This window comes from Plectropomus leopardus, chromosome 9, assembly GCF_008729295.1.
Source record: "Plectropomus leopardus isolate mb chromosome 9, YSFRI_Pleo_2.0, whole genome shotgun sequence".
Lineage (NCBI taxonomy): Eukaryota > Metazoa > Chordata > Actinopteri > Perciformes > Serranidae > Plectropomus > Plectropomus leopardus.
Window position 1 is genome coordinate 18,906,746 of NC_056471.1, and position 20,117 is coordinate 18,926,862.

General features: G+C 40.7%; 1 protein-coding gene across 2 annotated transcripts in view; it reads right to left on the reverse strand.

Moving 5' to 3' along the window:
• pcdh11 (protocadherin 11) overlaps window positions 1-20,117 on the reverse strand; it is a 148,197-nt gene that overhangs the window by 106,191 nt on the left and 21,889 nt on the right. The window contains exon 4 of one of the 2 annotated variants that reach the window (XM_042493964.1): window positions 18,226-19,745. The exons of the other annotated variant lie outside the window; for it this stretch is intronic. Coding sequence (XP_042349898.1) covers window positions 19,662-19,745 — 84 coding nt within the window. The 3' untranslated portion in view covers window positions 18,226-19,661. Of the gene's footprint in view, window positions 1-18,225; window positions 19,746-20,117 lie in introns of those variants that run through there. 2 annotated transcript variants of the gene reach the window in all.

Below are 20,117 nucleotides of genomic sequence, written 5' to 3' on the forward strand. Positions count from 1 at the left end.
TGTTTTGAGACTCTATTAACGCACTGTTGTGGATAAAAAGCAATATGCGTTCCAAATGTAAACAATACAAAGGAACTGTAATGGGATCTTTGGTGAAATAATAACAAGAACCAACTATTTGACAAAAGAAACAGTTTATCATCACATAAATATCTAAAGACTTTTGTCACTAATCATGGAACATGGCCTCATTATTTCAGCTTGATGAGCTGCCACACCTGACAGAAATATGACACGAATAACAAAAACAACAGATCTGTGTTGAGAGGCTGATCAGCTCGTTCCCTCTGTGCCCAGTAAGAATACGTTCTTCATGGGCTACACAGTAGCTGCACCGTGGGGGGAAAAATCAAGTTCAAAGAAGTTGTCGTCTCGCAAACTGGAATAAAGTGGTGAAACAATCACAAAACATCCAGTTTTCTACGTGTTTTATCTCTGAGTGTAATTGATGAAATGGAACCGCCACACATTTTGTTTTGCCTGCAGTGGAAAGGCAAAAGGTGAAACAAAGAAACAAAAACGAGAGAAATAGGAAAAAAAAGGCACTTTCAATGTAGAAAGATGTATTTTCAATCTCTGTCATGGTCACAAATCAAAATCCCCCAAGTTTTATGAAACATGCCGCCCCACGAGCCTTCACTTGTACTCCTTTATTCTGTTTGTAGTTATGCAACTCTGAAAACTAAAAGCTAAGGGCTCATGACAGAGTTAGTGAAACTAAATTGTCATAAATTTCCGTTGCTTACAAGATGATGGATTACATTCATCAACGCGAGGCCTCTAATCTAATCGGGAGCTGCACTCATCAAACTCCTCTCAGAGGAGGTGTGCTGATCTGGGATCACTAAATATGTCCTTGTTTTTCTTCCATTTTCAGCGTGATCTAAAGCTCAAACTGATGTTGGATCAGCATGGGCACTTTGGAAATAATAGTCCTGATCTCATTTGTGCTTTTGATGAAAGAGCTATAAAAGACACTATCATTGAAACATCTCAACATGAGATCCAGAATTTTTAATGCTGTAACAAAATGAAATTCTGCAATTCAAATAGATGCAGCTACATGCCTATGAAATCACTGCAGTCTGGTTTTTAGTATCAGCAGAGGTCTGCTATTAGAACACATTTTGGCTTTTCCCTCTCCCTGCCCACACATAATGACACACTTGAGTTGTTAAGCCTGACATTCTGCATAGACCAGGGCCACGGTCCTCATACCAAATGACACTGGAACGTGAACTGTGCTGTAGTGTATTTCTTTTCTTCAGCCTGCCAGTACATTTGTTTTCATTAGACGGGATTGGTCAGCAGTCTAGGCCCTTGTGTCCAGTAATGGAGCGTACAATTGCAGGCCCATTATAGACTCACAGTGAAATAAATGATATATTGATCTTAAATATTTCACACTCTTGTGTCTCTCTGAACAGCTGTTACTGCCACCACACAAAAATCTCGTTACGCATCTTCTTTAGGGAATATTCAATGTACTTCATGCATCTCACCCACTGGGTGCAGCTCTAGCAAATCCTCCAGGTACATGTGGTACACAACATTTTTTAAGATATTAAGACCTTGAACAATAAGGCAGCAGGCTTGCTAAAGCAATCACAGCTAATGTAAAGCTATAATGAAAACAAACTATACGTAGAGGTGCGACACTGAGCATTAATGAAATTACAGAGCTGGAACTCAGTCGACTTCACTGTGTATTGTGCAATGAAACAGAACAGGACAGGAAAGCAACTGATGCATGCAAGTCACAGTCACAATTACTATTTCATTAAGGAGCTGCTACCATTGGCAGGCGTTCTCTGGCATTGTTGTGGGGAGGCTGGCACGGCACCGGAAAGGGGGGGTTGGGGGGGACGAGGGACTGCGGGCGGTGGTAGAAGGGGGGGATCTGAGGAGGAAGGGGGAGCAATGGGTGGGGAGGAAACATGCTTTAATTTGGGTCATCTCCCAGTCTGCACAAGGTCGGGTGACAGAGCCTCCCCTGCACCTAATCTGAAAACACATATGTTGTACTGGGTATCCACCTGAATTAATTGACCTAATTATTCTTGATACAAGAAAGAGGGGGAGTTAAAGAATGAAAAACATTTTTATAAAATGCTATTGCGTGGCATTGAGGGAGATGGAGGATACCAACCTGTCAAGATGACAGGTCAGCGCTTAATTGCTATAAAAAGGGAGGTGATGCACATGCTTTATGCTGCGAAGTGGAGTGTGGTTGTTGGGGGCGGGGGTGGGGGTGGGGGGGCGTCTTTCTTACCACAGACACTCACACGCACACAACAAAGCAGACAGGCGCCATGGGTTAAGATCCTGCATTATACCACACCAAACAGCACTTATGTGTCTCAAAAGGGCAAATAATAAACAACAATAAAGACTTACCCATTTCTAGTTAGAGAGAGTAAAAGGTGAAAATGATACACTTGAACTTTGTCTGTTGTGACACATTTTGGCCAACAATGGCAACCTTGTGTTTTAAATGGAAAAAATGGTCACAACAGGACCTCTATAAGGCAAAGGGTAACAAAAGGGCTGGAGGGTGTTTCATATGCAAATGTCCCATATACATGTATAAAAACACTTCAAACCCACACTAATATGTTTTGTGGTAAAAAAAAAAAAAAAAAAAAGAGCTGCTACGAAAGGCCAGTGGAAAGACAACAAAGGGATAAGCAGAGAGCAACTCATTGCACAAATAGCTGAAATTATAATTCATTACTGTTTATTTCTAAATTGCCTTCAGTTGGCCTGGCCACTTCAACCATCACAAAACCAGAGCTGATGGTGGCTAATTTTTGCAGGTGTTATACAGTACTTTATTCATCTCACTTTATGTGTAACTGGTTATGTTAATAGGATTTCAACTCAATTTATTCAAGTGCTGATCAATGGCATGCAATCTCGGCACTTCATGCATTATGTATTTTAATGGAACTCACTTGCTTTATAGCTGAATGGCTAAAGGTTAACAGTCCCAATAGGTGGGACTCCCTGAAGACTAATCTGAACTTCAAACACAGCTTTTTTTTTTTCCCCGACACTCCACAAGGCAAAAGCGCACAACAACAGAAAAGTTGTTTTTATCACCACTTCTTATGGCTCATTGGGAGAAAGAAAGCGATTTATTACCCCACATCCTTTGCTCATATTAATGTGACTATAAATGCCCACAGACATTTTACTCTCTGTAGGAAGTGAGGCAGAAAAAAGGAGGAGTTAGAGGTTGGGGAATTAGTGAGAAGGGTACTGGCGCAAGTGAGGAAGCAGGGGGAGAAGGAGGGATGGTGGGAGAGGAAGAGAGGGATGTGTAGGTGGGGTGGAAGTGAAATGAGGAGAGGGGAGGGAGGTGTATAGCAAAAGTGGGCTAAAATCGCACACCAACAAAAGAGATAGATATGTCACAGTCTCCATAATTATGCTACTTTAACTGGCATTTTGATATCAAAAATGAAAGTCATTTCACCAGTAAGATCTTAAGCTGCTCTCTCTGCAGTTTAATATGGAAAACATCCAGGCGTCTCTGAGGGCCCTCGTCTCTCTCCACTGCCACTCCCTGCTCAATAAAACTGGCATGCTATTCCCAAGATGAGAGTCCCACTGGACTGCGTGAGGACTGTGAGGTAGAAACCCCTCCAGTCCCTACTAAATCTAGAAGTGGGAGACAGAAGGTGCTAGAGACATATCCTGTGAGGGTCACTTGGCAGTTTTCACCTTATTGTATTCTCAGTCATCAAGATTTGCCTTCGGCTTTTGGAAAATGATGTTGAGCCGCCCAGGAGATGACTTTCTCTATTCCTATGGAAACTGTACATTTCAAAGTGGCGTTTTTGTCACCTTGGGAGAGAGGAGCTGTATGGAGATTTCAGTCCATTATGTGGAAATTATTAGCAGTGTAATGAATCGGTAAAGAGATGTAAAGATTTGATCAGTGGTAATTTAGAAGCAATCGAACGATGAAAGATGAAATAATGAAATAATGAAATAATGAAATTGGGCTTTTTCAGGGCTGAAATGGACAAGTGCTGCAGTAAGCCTCACAGCTGGCCTGCTTGAATATGGATTGCACTGCTGGGACACTGTACACCATTGCTAGGTAAACAAGCATGGCTGCATGAATCAATTCAAAACAAGTTAATGAGAAGGAATCTTGACTTGTGCAATCAGAATTTGGCTGCATTAGCCGCCATTATCATTCTGTCATTGTTTTAGTTTCACATGGATGAAAGTGGATTAATGGTAAGATGTATGATTGCTGAGGGAATAGGGGTGTTTGGTGAGGCAAGTGGAGGCTTAAAGCTGTCAGAAAATCACTTAGTCGACAAAAGATTCCAGTCAGAAACATGACGTATAACCTGTAAAGAAGCACTTGCCTTCAACACAGCCTGAACTGGGGCCAGCCGTTTTAACTGGCGCCATCAGTCTCCTCCAGGTAATGCAATTAGATGCCACTAATATCTCGGGATGCTCTTCAAACTGCAAATGCACTTTTGCTAAATAGCACGCACTGTAATAACTAGTGACAGCACTCGCAGAGCCAGATTGAAAAAGCTTTTGCATGTGATTGGTTCAAGTAATTGCACATACAGAATGCTCCCACTGATAGAATTCATGAACTGAAAACAGATGTTATCCAAATCTATGCTGGCTTGTTTGCTTTGTTGCCAGGCAACGCAACTCACCTTGGGTTAAAACATGCATAGTAAATTTGTAAGATGGGCTTGGGCAGTCCTAGAGGTGCAATTACAATTCTGTGGTCTGTTTGTTGGAATTCTGCCGAAAGATCAAGTCACCAGGTTTACTGTTCAGACCACAGAAAAACGAATTGGTGGTCGCTCTTTGGCTCAGGATTGAACCTGCAAATTAGGACTCCTTTCCTTCAAAACAGGGAATCAGGTATCTTGGAACCCACCTTTTTTCCACTGTAAGCACTGACTAAATCAACATGACGTCAAGCTAACAACAACATTTTACATACTAACTATAGTATTAAAATATATGTAGATAAATATGGTGGACAGAACTATTTGAAGTCTCTGCTGTGGTTATTTTATGTAATGTGTTGCTATGCTAACATTGTTAATAAGCAAACGTACTAGCACGGAAACTTGGCAATGTATTGTGGTGGACGGGGGCCACAGCAAAACAGATTATAGCCACCTAAAAAATCAACATACCTCTAAGTGTAAACTTTATTTGTTATATTTTTGTCCCTTTATCTTACAAACTAACTAATCGAACCAGCGGTAGACCAGCAACTCCAGTGTTTTGCACAATAAAATTTTCTTTCTTCAATGAAGCTGGTTGCTTCAAGATAACAGCTTCAGTTTTACATCAATAAATGACGGCAAGGTAAAGGGGTGAGAATTACTTAATATATCATAAGCTTAAATTGATATTGTTTTTTTAAGTGGAACATTTTTATGTGGCTAAAATGAACCATTTGAGGCAGTGTTTACTCAGCACCATTTCATTTTATTTATGTGACGTGGGGATTTTCTACCCATTGGTTATTGTAAACGAACACTGTAATTCAGTTTTACATCACCCTTTGGTCTGTGGATCTGACTGAGAAGGACACTATTAGCAGACAGCCTGTCACTCAAAGTGGCCAGTCCTTAATTATGCATACCCTTAAGTCTCAATCAAATGCAAACTTACTAGCTGTATTAAAATTTCTCCCCATGTTTATGTTTTAAATGGAGAAAATAGCTATAGAGTCCAAAACCATTTTTAATACCAGGCTGTTCAGGTGGCCATTAGAAGAACTGCAATTTTTGGCACTTCCAATTTTTCTGCCCTGGAGGTTGCGCTTGTTTGGTCTATTTGGGCTCTATCCCATCCAAACAGAGAATCAGGTGTCTTGGAGCCAGTTTTTCCTTTTTTTTTTTTTTGCTAACTCATAGATGCTGTTGGTTTTTTTTTAACTTAAAACAACATTGCAAAAACTCAAGCTCTCCCGGATCATGCCTGTGCTTTGTCATTCACGTTCAGAATGCAAACCGCCTACAGTAGCTCCTGAGTAGCTTAAGGGAAGCTGTGGGGCTGTCAGACCATCGATGGCAACGCTCTCGCTATCTTGTAACAGTCAAAGTCGCCCACACGAGAGATGAAGACAGCCACCTTACTTAACACACACACAAACATACAAGTGCACATAATGTGCATCACGAAAATGCCTTAGGGCTACAGACATGAGTAGTGTATCAGCAAAAGTTCATTGAATCACTGTAATCTTGGGCTAAATCTCTTCACTTGACGGATTAACTGGAATATCAAAGAACACAATGCAATATAACTAAACAGGGCTGATCAGGAGCTGCGATAGTGACTATGTATCCAGAGAACGAGAGATAGAGAGACAGAGAGGGAGGGAATGGGATCCGCTTCTTGCTCCCACTATTCCCCTCAAGGCAACGTCAGGATAAATCTTCTAAGGGATTATCCCAGCTACACAATGTTCTCTGTTCTGCCCATTGTATGCCTCTTTAAGCACAATTGATAAATTAGTTATTTATATTGTGGATGGATGAAAGTCAAACACTGGATTTTCTTTTGATTCGGCTGGTTTGGGAAGCATTACGAACAATGGGCTGCGTGTGTTCCTCCTGTGCCAGATCCCACTCAGTCGACGTTCATGAATCTGTATAAGATTGCAAATTGGAGTGTGGAAACTTTAGCATGCCAGAAGTTTTGCTTTTTTTATTGCCTAATTGTACCTTGCAGATATGGTTTTTGAGTACAGAACCATCAGCTGTGTTTCCAAGCTAAAGAAAGGGCACTCAGCCAGCAGGAGTTAGACAATACAATGCAGTTGAGATGCTCTGCTTCACTAATTTCAGTTCGCCTGCCAGCTCAATAGGGGCCCAAATCAGTCTTAAATGAGTTACACATGGGATCAGATATCTCTGTGGGAACCCTTCTGCTTTTAATTTAAGGTAAACTAATAGCTTCATTTATTTGTAATTAGAAAAAAATAATATCCTGCTTTAAAACTGTATCATGTTATCCACTTCCAACTGGCAGCTCACTCTTCAATAGTTCATGAATTTTAATTCATTTCGGTGGTTAGGCCAATCCCCCAGTTGTATGAAGCGACAGAGAGTTTTAGTCAAATTGAATTACCCTCTCTGTGTTTCACTGGTCTCACCCCCTACCGTCCTCATTTCCCTCATCATTCCACTCCTCCTCCTCTCTCCCTTTTCTCGTTCCTTTCATTTTACCCTTCCTATGTTTCCTTATTTTACCCATGCCTTATAACTTCCTTAATTCCCTCATAGGCTGCCTCTAGACAGCAGCAAGTTGTATGTCTGTGTTTTAACTCTGCTTGCCCCCAGCACATGTAAATGACTTTGGTACTTGATGTTTGAAGAGAAAAAGATGAAGAAAAAAATCCCTAAGTGCAAAATCAAACAGATAAGAGGCAGGAATTTTCACTTTGCTGGGGAATGTGTGTCTTGACATGCACTGCCTTTTATGTTTTCCTTTTAAAGTAGTCAAGGACAGTTAGTTTTGGAGGCATTCTAATCCTGAATGTTAAGGATACATTTATGGGTTTCCATTTCTGTGACATAAAGTCTTTTTTCAAGAGACATCTTATGGAAAGAGAACAGACATTGCTATAACTTTCACACTAAACCAAGCTGACGTGTACAGGTTGGCCCTTGTGTTATCACCCACCCCCATATGTGTGGCTCTGCGCTGCGGAAATAGTCTACGGAGTGATCATACATACATAAGCAACCTGCCACAGTCATATAATAAAAAACTGCTACAGAGGAAATATCTCACATGCCAGGGAGTTGGTCGCTTGGTGCATTTGAGGCTATACGACCACATGACCCACATTACACCAAGTCATTCAAATGACCTCTGAGGTGTTATCTCCAAAAGGCAAACATGGCAGCATTACCGCTCTCTCCTCCTTGCCAAGGATGCCAGAAAATATCTGACTTTGCAAAGATCCGGTCTCGCTGCATCGGCAAATCCACATTTTCAAGGTCAAATGTTGTATCGAGAATATGGGAGATAATGGTGTTACAATAAATTATGGGAATGCATCTCTTGCACAGTTCCAGACGAATAAATCGATGGCGGGACAGTCCTTAGCGATAAAAAGAGTGCCAGCATAGCATGTCCTATGGTACGGACGGCAGCAACGTGGCAAGACTTAAAAAGAGCATCACAAACAAAAGGGATAAGATTTGGTGTGAGTTAAGGTTAAAGGTACAGCGAGAATAAGATTATGAAACCTAGAGGGTTGAGAGGTTAGGGTCTGTCTTGTGATCCCTCTTAAGAATCTGTTCTTAACTTCTGGTATGGAGCACTTTGTCCTTCTCTGACCTGGATCATCAGCAGTAAACCCATTAGAAAGAGAACACCAGATGACAAATACCCCAGGATCATGCTGAGTATTCATCTGCCACATTTGTCTGAGTGACAAAGCATTTCCTGCTGGCAGGAGGGGTCATCTTACAGGGTTTCCAAGCTTGTGGCCAAAGGAGACGTCCTGCACATAACTCAAAATCTCTTGATCTTACTGACGATGTCCATCATCTATTAGCGTGGAGAGAACCACCATGGACATGTCCATCCAGTGAATCCCACTGATTCTTAATTGACATCATCTGGGGGGAAACACTGGCCTCCATTTTTTCCCAGTGTGCGTCTAAGCCCTGAGACAAGCGTTAGTACATTGACAAGTGGATAAAACTCCATAACTTAACCGGAGAGACTGGACACCCCTGGCAATCTCTTTGTTGTGTCTAAAAATAGTGAGTCCCAGCGGTCTCTCTTGGAAAAAGCAGGCACACTTCATTATTTCATTTTATCCCCCCACTCTGATTTACATGCACACCAGAGGAAGAGTAATTTTTATCTGAGCGTCATGGCTGTGGCGAGGAGCTGTGTACTGATCCCCAGCAGAATAGCAAGACACAAAAACAAGCCAGAGATCCACTCGGCATATCCCAACCTCAAGAGGCAGACATGATACTCATGTATCCACGTGTCCCCCGAAGCATTAAAGCATACATGCATCATGTCAATGAGACCTGGACTAAGAAACTCTGCCTTTTCAGTCACCGTGTTAAATAATGAATCAAGGAGCTGAATGGAGTTAAATTTGAGATGAATTCAGGATACAGTGTTGCATCATCTTTTTTTCCGCTGCACTCAGCGTCATTCACTTGATGTTTTATTTTGCCTGTATGTGATGCATACTTAAGTACTCCGATGTATTTGCATATTCCCTGAGAAAGTATGAATAATTCTTTATTCATCTTATTGCATTGACTCACTGACATTGCCCTGCATTACAGCGCACTTTCATTGATAGTTGCCATTGAACTATTTGTGACCTCGGTGACTCGTCCTCTGTGCAGTCAGCACCCATAGAGAGAGCATAGCGATATAGGACACATGAGTAGCAGCATGCTGTGCACCATTCATCGATTACGCTGTATATCATATTGTTGTGTCCAGTTGGAGACAAATGAGACCAACCGAAGCGTGAAAATATGAGTCTTGTGGTTCCTATCTGCTAGTCGCATCCAGAAAATCATGTATAGGAAGAAATACACTTGTGGAGTTGCACTTTGATTTGTTACCAGAAATCTAAAGACCTTATGTCATGTAAAGAGGGAACAAACATGTTTTCTTGCACCTCCCGGGACAATAGTGTACTAAAAAATCAGGGCCTGCTCGCAGGTGTATTTAATCATCCTGACATGCTTCCAAAACACCTTATCAATGGCCAATGTTTGCATTGAGGAGGAATCCCACAAAAGACTCCCAGAGGATTTGCAGACATTGGTCGATGTGAGTCACTGGGGGGGTCAAACAAATGTGGTGTGCCTGGGTGACCTTAATCACTTCCAGGTTCATCCAGGCTCGGATTTCACTTGTGTGCCTTATTTCAGGTCACTGCCTCAAAGTCAAAGTAGGGCACAGTCATTATCTGAGGGAGCATAACACAATCACCCACACAATACAATAAGGTCGGCACAATTCACTGAAGTGTTGTCCATTACCTCTGGGCTTGAACACGCTTGCTCCATCACAAGCAGCGCCTGTCTATATGTGTGGAGCATTTGTAATATATGTAGTGAATTTGTCTGTAATACATGTGCAATTCTCCTGCATGCCTGGGTCGTTCCCTTTTTTTGCTGAAAACAGAGAATGTAACCCCAATCACGGCAAAACACAGGCTGAGAAAAACTGATTTGGAGAGAACACAGTGGAAATTCAAGAGTATAGTCAGGGACTCTTCAAAATAGAAAAAAAAAGTAGAGAATAAAATAGAAAAGAAAGTGATTACAGGCAAATGGGATTGAGGTGTTCTGATCCAGTTATTCTAATCACATTGGACTGGCTACAAATTTATGTATTGGGGAAGAAGACCTCAAACCAATCTGATTGTGAAAGTGGTCTTCTTTCAGTGGTTTTACTTGTAAAAGATAGAGAATCTCCAACACCCTCTCAGGAGAAACTGTAAATGAAGTCAGTTCTTAAAAAAAAAGTTACAGTTATAACCAAGACATAACTGCAAAGGGGTGTTAAAAAAGAGGTGTCTCAAGGGGTGTGAGAGAAGCACCAATTTCCCTTAAAATTCATGGCGCAGCATGATGTGAAGTCATATCACTTCATAATGACTGTCTGACCAGTCAAGCAACAAAGACCTCTGCAACAAAAAAAATGGGAAAAAACTGTCAGAATGACATGTAATAATCTGTCTGACTGATCTTGGGGAATGAGTTGCTGCTCTTTTTGAAGACTGCATGCACATAAATTCTTTATGACCATCAGTGAATATCACACACATTATTTAAGAAGACTCTTCAAAATATCTCTGATTCTATTATGCTTTCATGTTTCAAGCTCAAGCTATCTTTCCACTTTCATGCGGAATATGATCCCGGGGACTATAACTATATTTTAGATTATTGCTTACTGTATATTAAAAGCAATGTGCTATTCAGGTAAAGGTAGTGAAGAAAGCGGAGCTGCTTCTGATGGAGGGATGTGATTAGGTCAAAACTTTGTTAAAGGCTTAGAGATGTTTACCATTGTTTGCTGTGCAAGTTAATGCTGTGGTTTAGACTCAAAGAGCCTACAATGCCCTATCATCAGTGCAGGTAGAGATCCCAGCCATTAGAACGAGCTGTACAATGAGTGTTACCGCTAACTGGCATTAGCTTTTTGTGGTTCACCATCTATTATTCTGTGCTAATGGCTCTATGCATACCTCCAAGCTGATCTGCAGTTTTCATACACGTCTCAAGCACATGACATGCAGTGTATTTCTATTATGAGGAAGTACTAGCACGGCACTTATGACTTGAGAAAAAAAAATGTAATTACCGCATTAATCATAGCATGTATGACACAAAGATATCAAGCTGTGGATGTAGTTCAAATTAGAACGTGCAACGTTCACTTGTGGGTCTCATACAAACTGCTTTGAATGTAATCACATCTCCGTATTTTCCTCCAATGCTTGTTTCAGAGTGTTTTTCAAGCATTCACTTTGAACCCTTTCGCTTGTCACTGGATAAAGTGAGAGCACGGAAAAGAAAATCAGCATGCTATTGTGTATGTGCGGATTAACTTGCACTGTGTACATGTTTGAGCGGGATGCATTTGGGGCCTCTGCTTGTCTTTTGTGTTTCTGCCCCAGATTGAGCCTGACAGCCATGTACAATATCCTGTTATAGAACACAACCAAACAGACAAAGAGCGAAGGAAAGGCATCAAATGCTTCCGTTAAACAGTCCTCCCGTACGTGTAAACCTTTCCACAGTCATCCTACTTATGTCGTGGGAAGCTCTAATTAGTTAATGGGCTGATCTCATTAGACAAATGCTTTTGTTGCAGGTGTCCAGTCCAAGCTGAGAAGATTGCCAGCAGCATAAGGTTAGAGATGTGGGCTTAGGAAACCAATATAAACGACTTAATAGCTTATTTGCAGTCATGCATTGCTCACACTGCATGTGATCAGATATTGCAATGCCACAGTACAGTGAAGTGATATGTAGTCCACTCTTGCAAATAGCAGTTGTCTTGACATCACGTTTCCACTGTGGACTGAAATAAGAGCAACTGTTTTTTTCCGTCAGTCTTTCTTTTTTACTGTACAACACAGAAAAGAAAAGGGCTTGCCTCCATCTGTACTGAAAAGAGGTCAGCGCCCTCGCTGTTCAGTCCTGAAGTGTTACAGTTACCCTGGAGTAGATTTCCGGGTTCATAGTGTGAGTGTCATCGCATTGAAAAACAGGCAGCTTCAAACACTGAGTACTAATGGAGATATCACTCATGGGATGTCTTCTCGCTGCTGGATACAGCATGTCCACCACGCCAGAACAGGGGGTGTTTGAAATGCAGTGATTAGCGCAGTGTCCAGTTAATTTTAACAGGGTTTGCAATGGGACTAATCAGGAATTAAGAGTCGGCATCTACTTTAAATCGCCTTCTTTACGCATTCGTTGGGGGATACTGTCAGGATGAAAAAAGGCAATTGTCCGCGGTCTCCCGATTATCCCCTGCAAAAGCCTATAATCTGGCTGAAAGTACTTAAAGAGTCAAGCAGCAAAATAAACAACATTGATTATCATCCCACTGTTCTTTTTTTTTTTTTTTTTTTTCTCAAAATGGACCATGCAGAGAGGGAGGGGATTGGAGGCTAAGGTTGCGCCTTCCCCCGTCAGCGCCATCTGCTTGGGCAAATGTTAAGGCAGGCTAAATACCCCCTGAGTCCTCTGTTCAAACCAGATTATCAGCTATTCTAAGGAGGCGGACGAGCATCTTATCGTCTCCCAATCTCTTTTACAAAAGCAAATCAAGAATTCTGTACGAGGATTACCAGGATTAAGGAGGACACAGACATGGCCCTCCTTGGACAACGTCTTAAGTTGTTGTCTTTCAGTCTGGCTACCTTCAGCATGCAAACATGGAGTGCCTGCATGACATTGTGCTTAACACACTCGAGATAAACCATCACTCTAGGAACAGTTTGTTTTTGTTATGAATGGTTAACATGTTGCCACAAAATAGATCCAACACTACACTGTTCTAATGCATTCATTTTTTGACTGTTTGAACTCATTTAGCGGTAGAGCTTGGTTACACTTCAGAAAAGAGCCTCCGCTTTACATAACATTGACAGCATCACATCGTGTTGAACAATGACCCACAGTGGGACGTGGCTAGGTTTGAAAACTGAATGCATTAGCCCCAACAACATGATAGATTGCTGGACAGGTTTTCCACTGTATGCTTCAAAGAGGATAAAATGGGGGCCAAATTTCAATGCAAATAACCTCTATGTGGCTGTAGCTTAGTCGCTGATTGTCCAGAGAATGCAGAAGCACCTGGTTGCTAAAATGATAAATACACTTTGCCTTCTCTTTGCTGTATTTGGTTTTGTGCTCGGGGGGATTAGTGTTAATTCTGCAGAGGCAAAACTGAGGTTGAAACCTTGTGATTACTTCAAAGAGGGGTGGGGTGAGGGAAATGGGGGAAGCGGGCGGCTCCTAAAGAATGCTTGTAAAGCTCACTTATCCCTACTGTAACAACCACAGTAACATATATTCTACAAAACAATCAAGCGTTGACAAAGCCATGCTAAAGAAGCTACATCTCCAAATATTTTGCGTGGCTATCATCCACGAGGGCATTATTAATCCTAGATGAGCCATCATAGTGGATTCTTCCACAGCACCTGGGATATTTTAGGGGAGACAGAGGCGCACTAACTGTCTCGCAGGCACACCACTAAAGCATATGCTCCTTGCACACTATCAGCAACTACTGTTTTAGATCACACTTTTAACAAGGAACAAACAATTGTACAAGCAATCGATGTTCCTCAGATCCCCGCTCCACAGTCACACCTCGTTTAATCAACAGAATTGTTTTCAATGAAAACAATCTCCGGGCTGTAGAGCTACTCAGTGTCTGAGAAAGAACCACTCGGCGGGCTTCCACACTGATTTGATTGTTGCACACACAAAGGTAGCTAGACCACCGCAGCTATGGGGGATGATTGAATTATTCAGTTTGGCAGAGATTTGGCAGCAATTGTGTGGAGTGTTGCCTTGAGTGGAGTGCAACAAAAAGACAGCATCTTCTTGTTTCCTGCACCACTGCACCGCACATGCATAAATAGCCCCTGCTTAGGCAGTCAGTATCGCTCCAGGACAACTTCACATTATACCCTAAACATGCTTGCTGCTCGGCTAATTGACCTACACCTCTCTTAGCATTAAATGATCATTTTTAAGTATTTACCATATTTATATTTGAACATTTAAATGAGAGGCATGTAGAAGTAAAAAAAAAAAAAGCCAAAATTTGCAGTTTCACAACCTAATTGCCAAGATGAATATTGGCATTGTACAATTCTTTTTGTTGTTTTTGGCATTGTTAGTTTCTGCAAACCACAGATTTGCAACATTATTACAAATCTGTTATCTTGTAGCAAACATGTTGAAACTTTTAGTTTCTCTCCATTTGAATAATGCTGTAGTTAACATATGGTCGCGTTCAGGCACAAAATACTTGGCTATGGTTAGAGGAAGATTATTTTTGGCTTCAACTACTGGGTTTTGGTGCCACAAATTGAAATTCAGCGATGTCCTGCTAACAAAAAAATAATATTTTGCCAGAACACACTAATTTCTGGTGGCAAATCACAGCTGGAAATGCAGTTATGTTCTGCAGCAATGACTTGCTAAAAACAACTTAGTATTTATTGTAAAATTGCAGCTGCAAGTGCTTTAATGTTCTGATAAAAAACACGTTTTGGTGGTAAAATCACTGTGAAAATGCACTGAGCCTCGCAGCAATGCCTCGCTAAAAAAAACTCAGTTTGGGTCATAAAATCGTAAATGTCCCATTTAAGGCACCCAGTTGCAGTGATATCCCACTTAAAAGCCCCTAGCATTGGTGGAACAATTGTTGCAGGAGTTGATGATTTCACGCAACAACGTCTTGCTAAAAAAACACAGTTTAGCTGTTTGGTTGTCGTTGGTCCCAAACAGTAGTCTGCAGTTTGTCAGCCATATTGCCTTGGTGTCCCACCTTCCACCATCCCCTCCACCTCCAGAAGTCAGCTCATATACGTGTTATCAGAACTAGGTCACTAGAAATGTTGATATGATACAAATGGAACATAAAAATGTAATGTATCTATGGTTTGCTGAAACATACAGTACAATGCCAGATTTTGCTTCCGGCAACTGGGCTGAGTTCCATGTTTAATACACCTTCATGTATCTGATGCCACCACTAAAAACACACAGATGTCTAGGATTTTATGAAGGCTTTGAGTTGCTGCCAAAACCAGCATAGTCACATTCACAACTTGTAAAGAGGGACAAACAAATCTGTACAGACTTTCAATCACCGATTTCATGCACGTTTTGAGAAATGTGATAAAATACCCTGAATAGCGCTCACTGCACATAGCTTTTAAAAAGTTAGCTGAGACAGCAGCTGCAGCAATCTTTAATTTTAAACAATCTGTAATCTTGAATTGTCACTCTATACCGTCTGCAGCGGATGACTGCGATCTCGGCGGAGGATGTGAGTGACTTGTAAAATCAATGTAATGTGAAGAAAAAAATGGGTTTTGCCATCTCAATAGCTTTGCTGCAATGTTATCCACATGAATAACGAAAAGGTTCCAGGTTTATGTTACATTTATCAGAGGGAAAGAATTGATAACCAGGGCGAGGTACTGATTGCACTGATTGTTTTCTCAAGGTTGTGGAAAGTCACTTGGCCAACTATGTACCCTTTTTTTGCAGAATGACAGACTTTTAATGTGGTTTCTGATTAATCTTGCTTATTATTCATAACTTATATAACAGAGTAATAAATGTATGCTTGGTTACTGCAGTGCATCTAAAGGTTTTATATTACAGGAAACTGCTGCATCACATGCTTTACTGAAATAGCCACACTGTGAGTAGTGAAAAAAAGCAAAGAAAAGAAAAAAATACAATTAATGAAGACCATATGGATAGCCTCACCACCACTGCAAAATGAATTGCTGCATGTGTCTGTGCGGGTTCCTCTGCACGGTTCTGTGTATGCTGTTCCATCTGCAGACATATCATTGCATTAAATGTAATCAAACTTACTCTATATAACTAGCTTCCTGGACTATTAGATGAAATAGAATACAGTGTCCTCATAAATCATGGATCAATATGTCAGTGAAAAACTCTCAAATCACTTTGGTCAATGACATGCTGCAGTACAACCATGGGACAACCTTTAAAAGTCATTTTATAGATGGTAAAAAAATCACGGGGAATGCACTTCATGCGAGCTGACCAAAATCACAAACACACACCGAGAGGTGCAACAACTGCAAATTTCTGTGGGAACAGAGAAGCAACAACAAAATGGTCCAAAGACATAGCAAAGACATTTCCTGTTATAAACCAAACCAGCTACTCCTGTTTCCACTAAATCTACAATTCCTTTCCTGCCATCCCTTCTTTCTCACCTTTGACTTTGCACTCTGAAGCAGACGAAAAATCCATTTATCGCCCACTCTATCTTCATGCACGAATGTTAAGACTCATTAATGCTGTGGCTTTGTTGGGGTGTTTTTTAAATTTATTTATGGCTCATTTGAAAACATTTCATTACCTAATTATGCATAACATGAAAAAATCAAATCATAATTTATCTAGCTCAAAGAGATATAACTACCGTATGATCTAGCCGAGCTTCATGTTTTTCAAGTAAGAACGAGGCGTTTAGCAGGTTTACATTCATCTAATAATAGAAGGCTGACATTTATGCACTCTCTATATGAGAAGGCTCTACTTGAGTGTGCACCATTTTCTCAAATCACCAAGGACACTTTCCCCGAGGGAACTGATTAGCTCTTTCTCAGTTTTAAAATATGAAGTAACTTTGATAAGCAATTAAACATTTTCTGTTGTCTCTACTCTTGCTTTGTTTAATGCCTTTCAAGTCTGTATTTTTGGATCAAATCCGCATAAACACTGCATAACACAATGTTAGAGCGGCGGTTATTGTACCCTCTAGCATCAATCTTCCTCTCAGATGTGTAAAACTCTGTGTTTGTGCACTACTGTACATCATAATAGCAGGGCTATCATTATCAAATGATCATTATCAGCTCTCATGGAGGAGAAACAAAAAAAAAAGTGTTCCAAAAAAAGCTTTTCTTCTGCTGTTTTCTGTCTGTGTACTTCAAAGGATGTGCTCCCACCAAATTTCCATAACTTTTTATCTGTAATCTGTTCCTAATGAGCGATGTATATCTAAACCATTTCTTCGTCTCTCTCTCTCTCTCTCTCTCTCTCTCTCTCTCTCTCTCTCTCCTATGTTGCAAAATGTAGAAGAAAAGGAGGTATGGGCAGTTTTCCTAACTCTGAAATGAGCCAATTAATGGTGTCCAAACAAACACAGCTACGCATACGTCTACAGGCCACAGCCAGTTTGACATGTACTATATGCTAGTGGCTATAAGAGAAATAAATGATTATTTTACAACATGTATTCCTGTTCAGGAAACAGATACAGTACAGTGTGCAGAAAACTGGCTGAGTGATGCAGACTAATATCGAATGCTCCAAGCAATGAATAAGAAGAGTCATCAAAATATGCAATACAATGCAAAAGACTTTAATAAATTTCAGAAGCGCACACATACATAAACAAAACATTTACAGTTTTCTCCACACTGGCAAATCAAATTCAATTACAAAGATCATGTAAGGTGCATATTGTACTTCACATTGAATAAAAGTGAGGTTGTCTGTCTCCCTTACAAGGACAAAAGCTCTCCCCATGTATGAGTATTTTTTTTTCTTTTCCCCAAAGATCAGGCAAAATCTAATCATTACACAGTGCTAGGATGCTATGTATATTTCATACTGTGGCTCCTACGCAGTAGTGAATACATTTGATACCATAATTACATGAATATACCTCATTCAATAATAACAACCTGCCTTACAAAGAGGCGACACACATAAAATTAAAAGCTTTAAAATAGACATAGTCTTTAGAACCATGACAAGACTGGAACAAAATCAAAAAGGCTCCCGGTCCATGCAGTAATTGCATTTAACTATATATAGTCTGGCAATAGGGGAGACAGCCTCTGGTCCAGTCCATCTGTACATTTCCAATTGAATACACAGGCTATGTCCATTTTAATGACTCTAATTCTATGTTGTTATATGTATGTACTGTAGGTGCCTTTTATGCCTTACCTATCGAAGCAGTCGTTAGCTTACCAATTAACAGGACTATTGAACAACAATGCTGCTAACCCATCAAGCCATTTACTGGTGTATACTGTAGAAAGTATTCTAGTCAGGACGTACTGTACCATAATGATTCTAAAGGTGTAGAAACAGTAGAAGCAAAATGATGCTCTGAACAAAAACGCCTAAGAAGTAGTAAGTGCACCATAGTGGATTTTCTGTCAAATGCTAACTTATTGCTGTTTTTCAACTGAAGCCTGGATTACCTTTTCATTTTGGTGTTCGATGTTCTTCTTGTCAGAAAATTTCTTTTGTCAGTGTAAATAAGTGCACAAAGTCCAGTCATTTTTGCTTAAGCCCGACAACTCATTTTAAAGACTGCCTGAGGATATTTTTTTTTTTTGCCATCTGGAGTCATTTTAACGTGGATCTCACAGGTTAAATCACTTCCGAATTGAAAGCGACACACAAAAAGGTCAGGCTTAGAGCTCTTCAAATCTGCCCTACATAAACAGCTTTTGATTATAACCCCAGCAGTTAGTCCCTTGTGATTGTGGCTTAGCTCAAAGTATTAAACTTGTCCCGCCATTCCTCGCGCTGTTATAACAGCATGGCGATCTGTTGTAAAGCACTACAAATGTGGTCGTATTGTGGGGCCATGCATATTTCTGTAGTACTCTGCAACTAACCATGCTGTCAGTGGCATCCAAAGTGGGACAGAAAGAGGCGAAAGTTGACAGAAAAGGTTCACTGTGATGTGGGCTCAATACTAATATAAGCCTACAGGTTGTAGGCCTTGCAGCATAGATACACTAGAAGTCATTAGTTCCATGAGCAAGCCCAAAATAGAGCAATGTCAAATGATACAAAAAAAAAAATCAGAAAGTTAAGAAAATAAAATGGCCACCAGGCAGTTCTGAAAACAAGGCAAAGAAATGGGATCAATAAATATAAACACCATCAACTCTGTGATAGATATACATACATACATATAAACATACTTTACAGATCTACCGACTGTATTTGACACCTATTTTACAGAGTGGGTGCTGGAGAGGGACGTTTTTTGAGTGGGGTTCAGGGCATACAGTATCGTCCTCATTGACACAGGTAAGTAATAGCATGGGACTCAATAAAGCATTTCAAACTTCCAACAGATTCACAGGAGGAGCTTTGTCAAGTTTCAGGCAGGCAACATGAAGTGCCTCTCTCTTTTTCTGAGATTTTTTTCCCCCTTCCAAGTTCATCTTTTCTCTCGATTGTACGAAAAGGTGGGGTTTGAGGCTGTAGAGACAGTAAAGTACTTGTTTCACCTCTTCAGTTCTCGCCTTCCTTCTTTCCTCCCTCTGCCCTCTCTCTCTCTTTTCTCTCTTTTCTCGCTTTAGGTAGTGGGAGCTAGAGATTGATTTTAATCCTGTGGGAGCGAGCTGTACCTGTGCCACAGAGTGTGCCATAGTGTGGTGGTTTCAGTGCCGTCTCCTGAAATATAGAGAGACAGACAGATATAGGGAGATTGTAGTTACAATATCATCGAGCTCTGAGCAGCCTAAGCTGTAGCCTTATCAGTGTGAGGCTACACTGAACACTGAATAAAAAATCTCCGAAGAGAGTGTAAAAGATAAAAAAAAGAAAGAAAAAAAAGCATTCTTCAAGGCACGGCTGGCAATCAAGTCATTATCTTGTCAGGTTTCCTTGAAGAATGCTACAAGTGTCACAAGCTTGTGCATTTTTCCTGTACTTATCAGAGCATGCAATCTTATCCAATTATCACTCCCAATTTGTCTTTTTGTCTCCCACCACACTAGTGCAGCACTCTTCATTTCCCCTCAAAAAAAGCCATTTGGATCAATT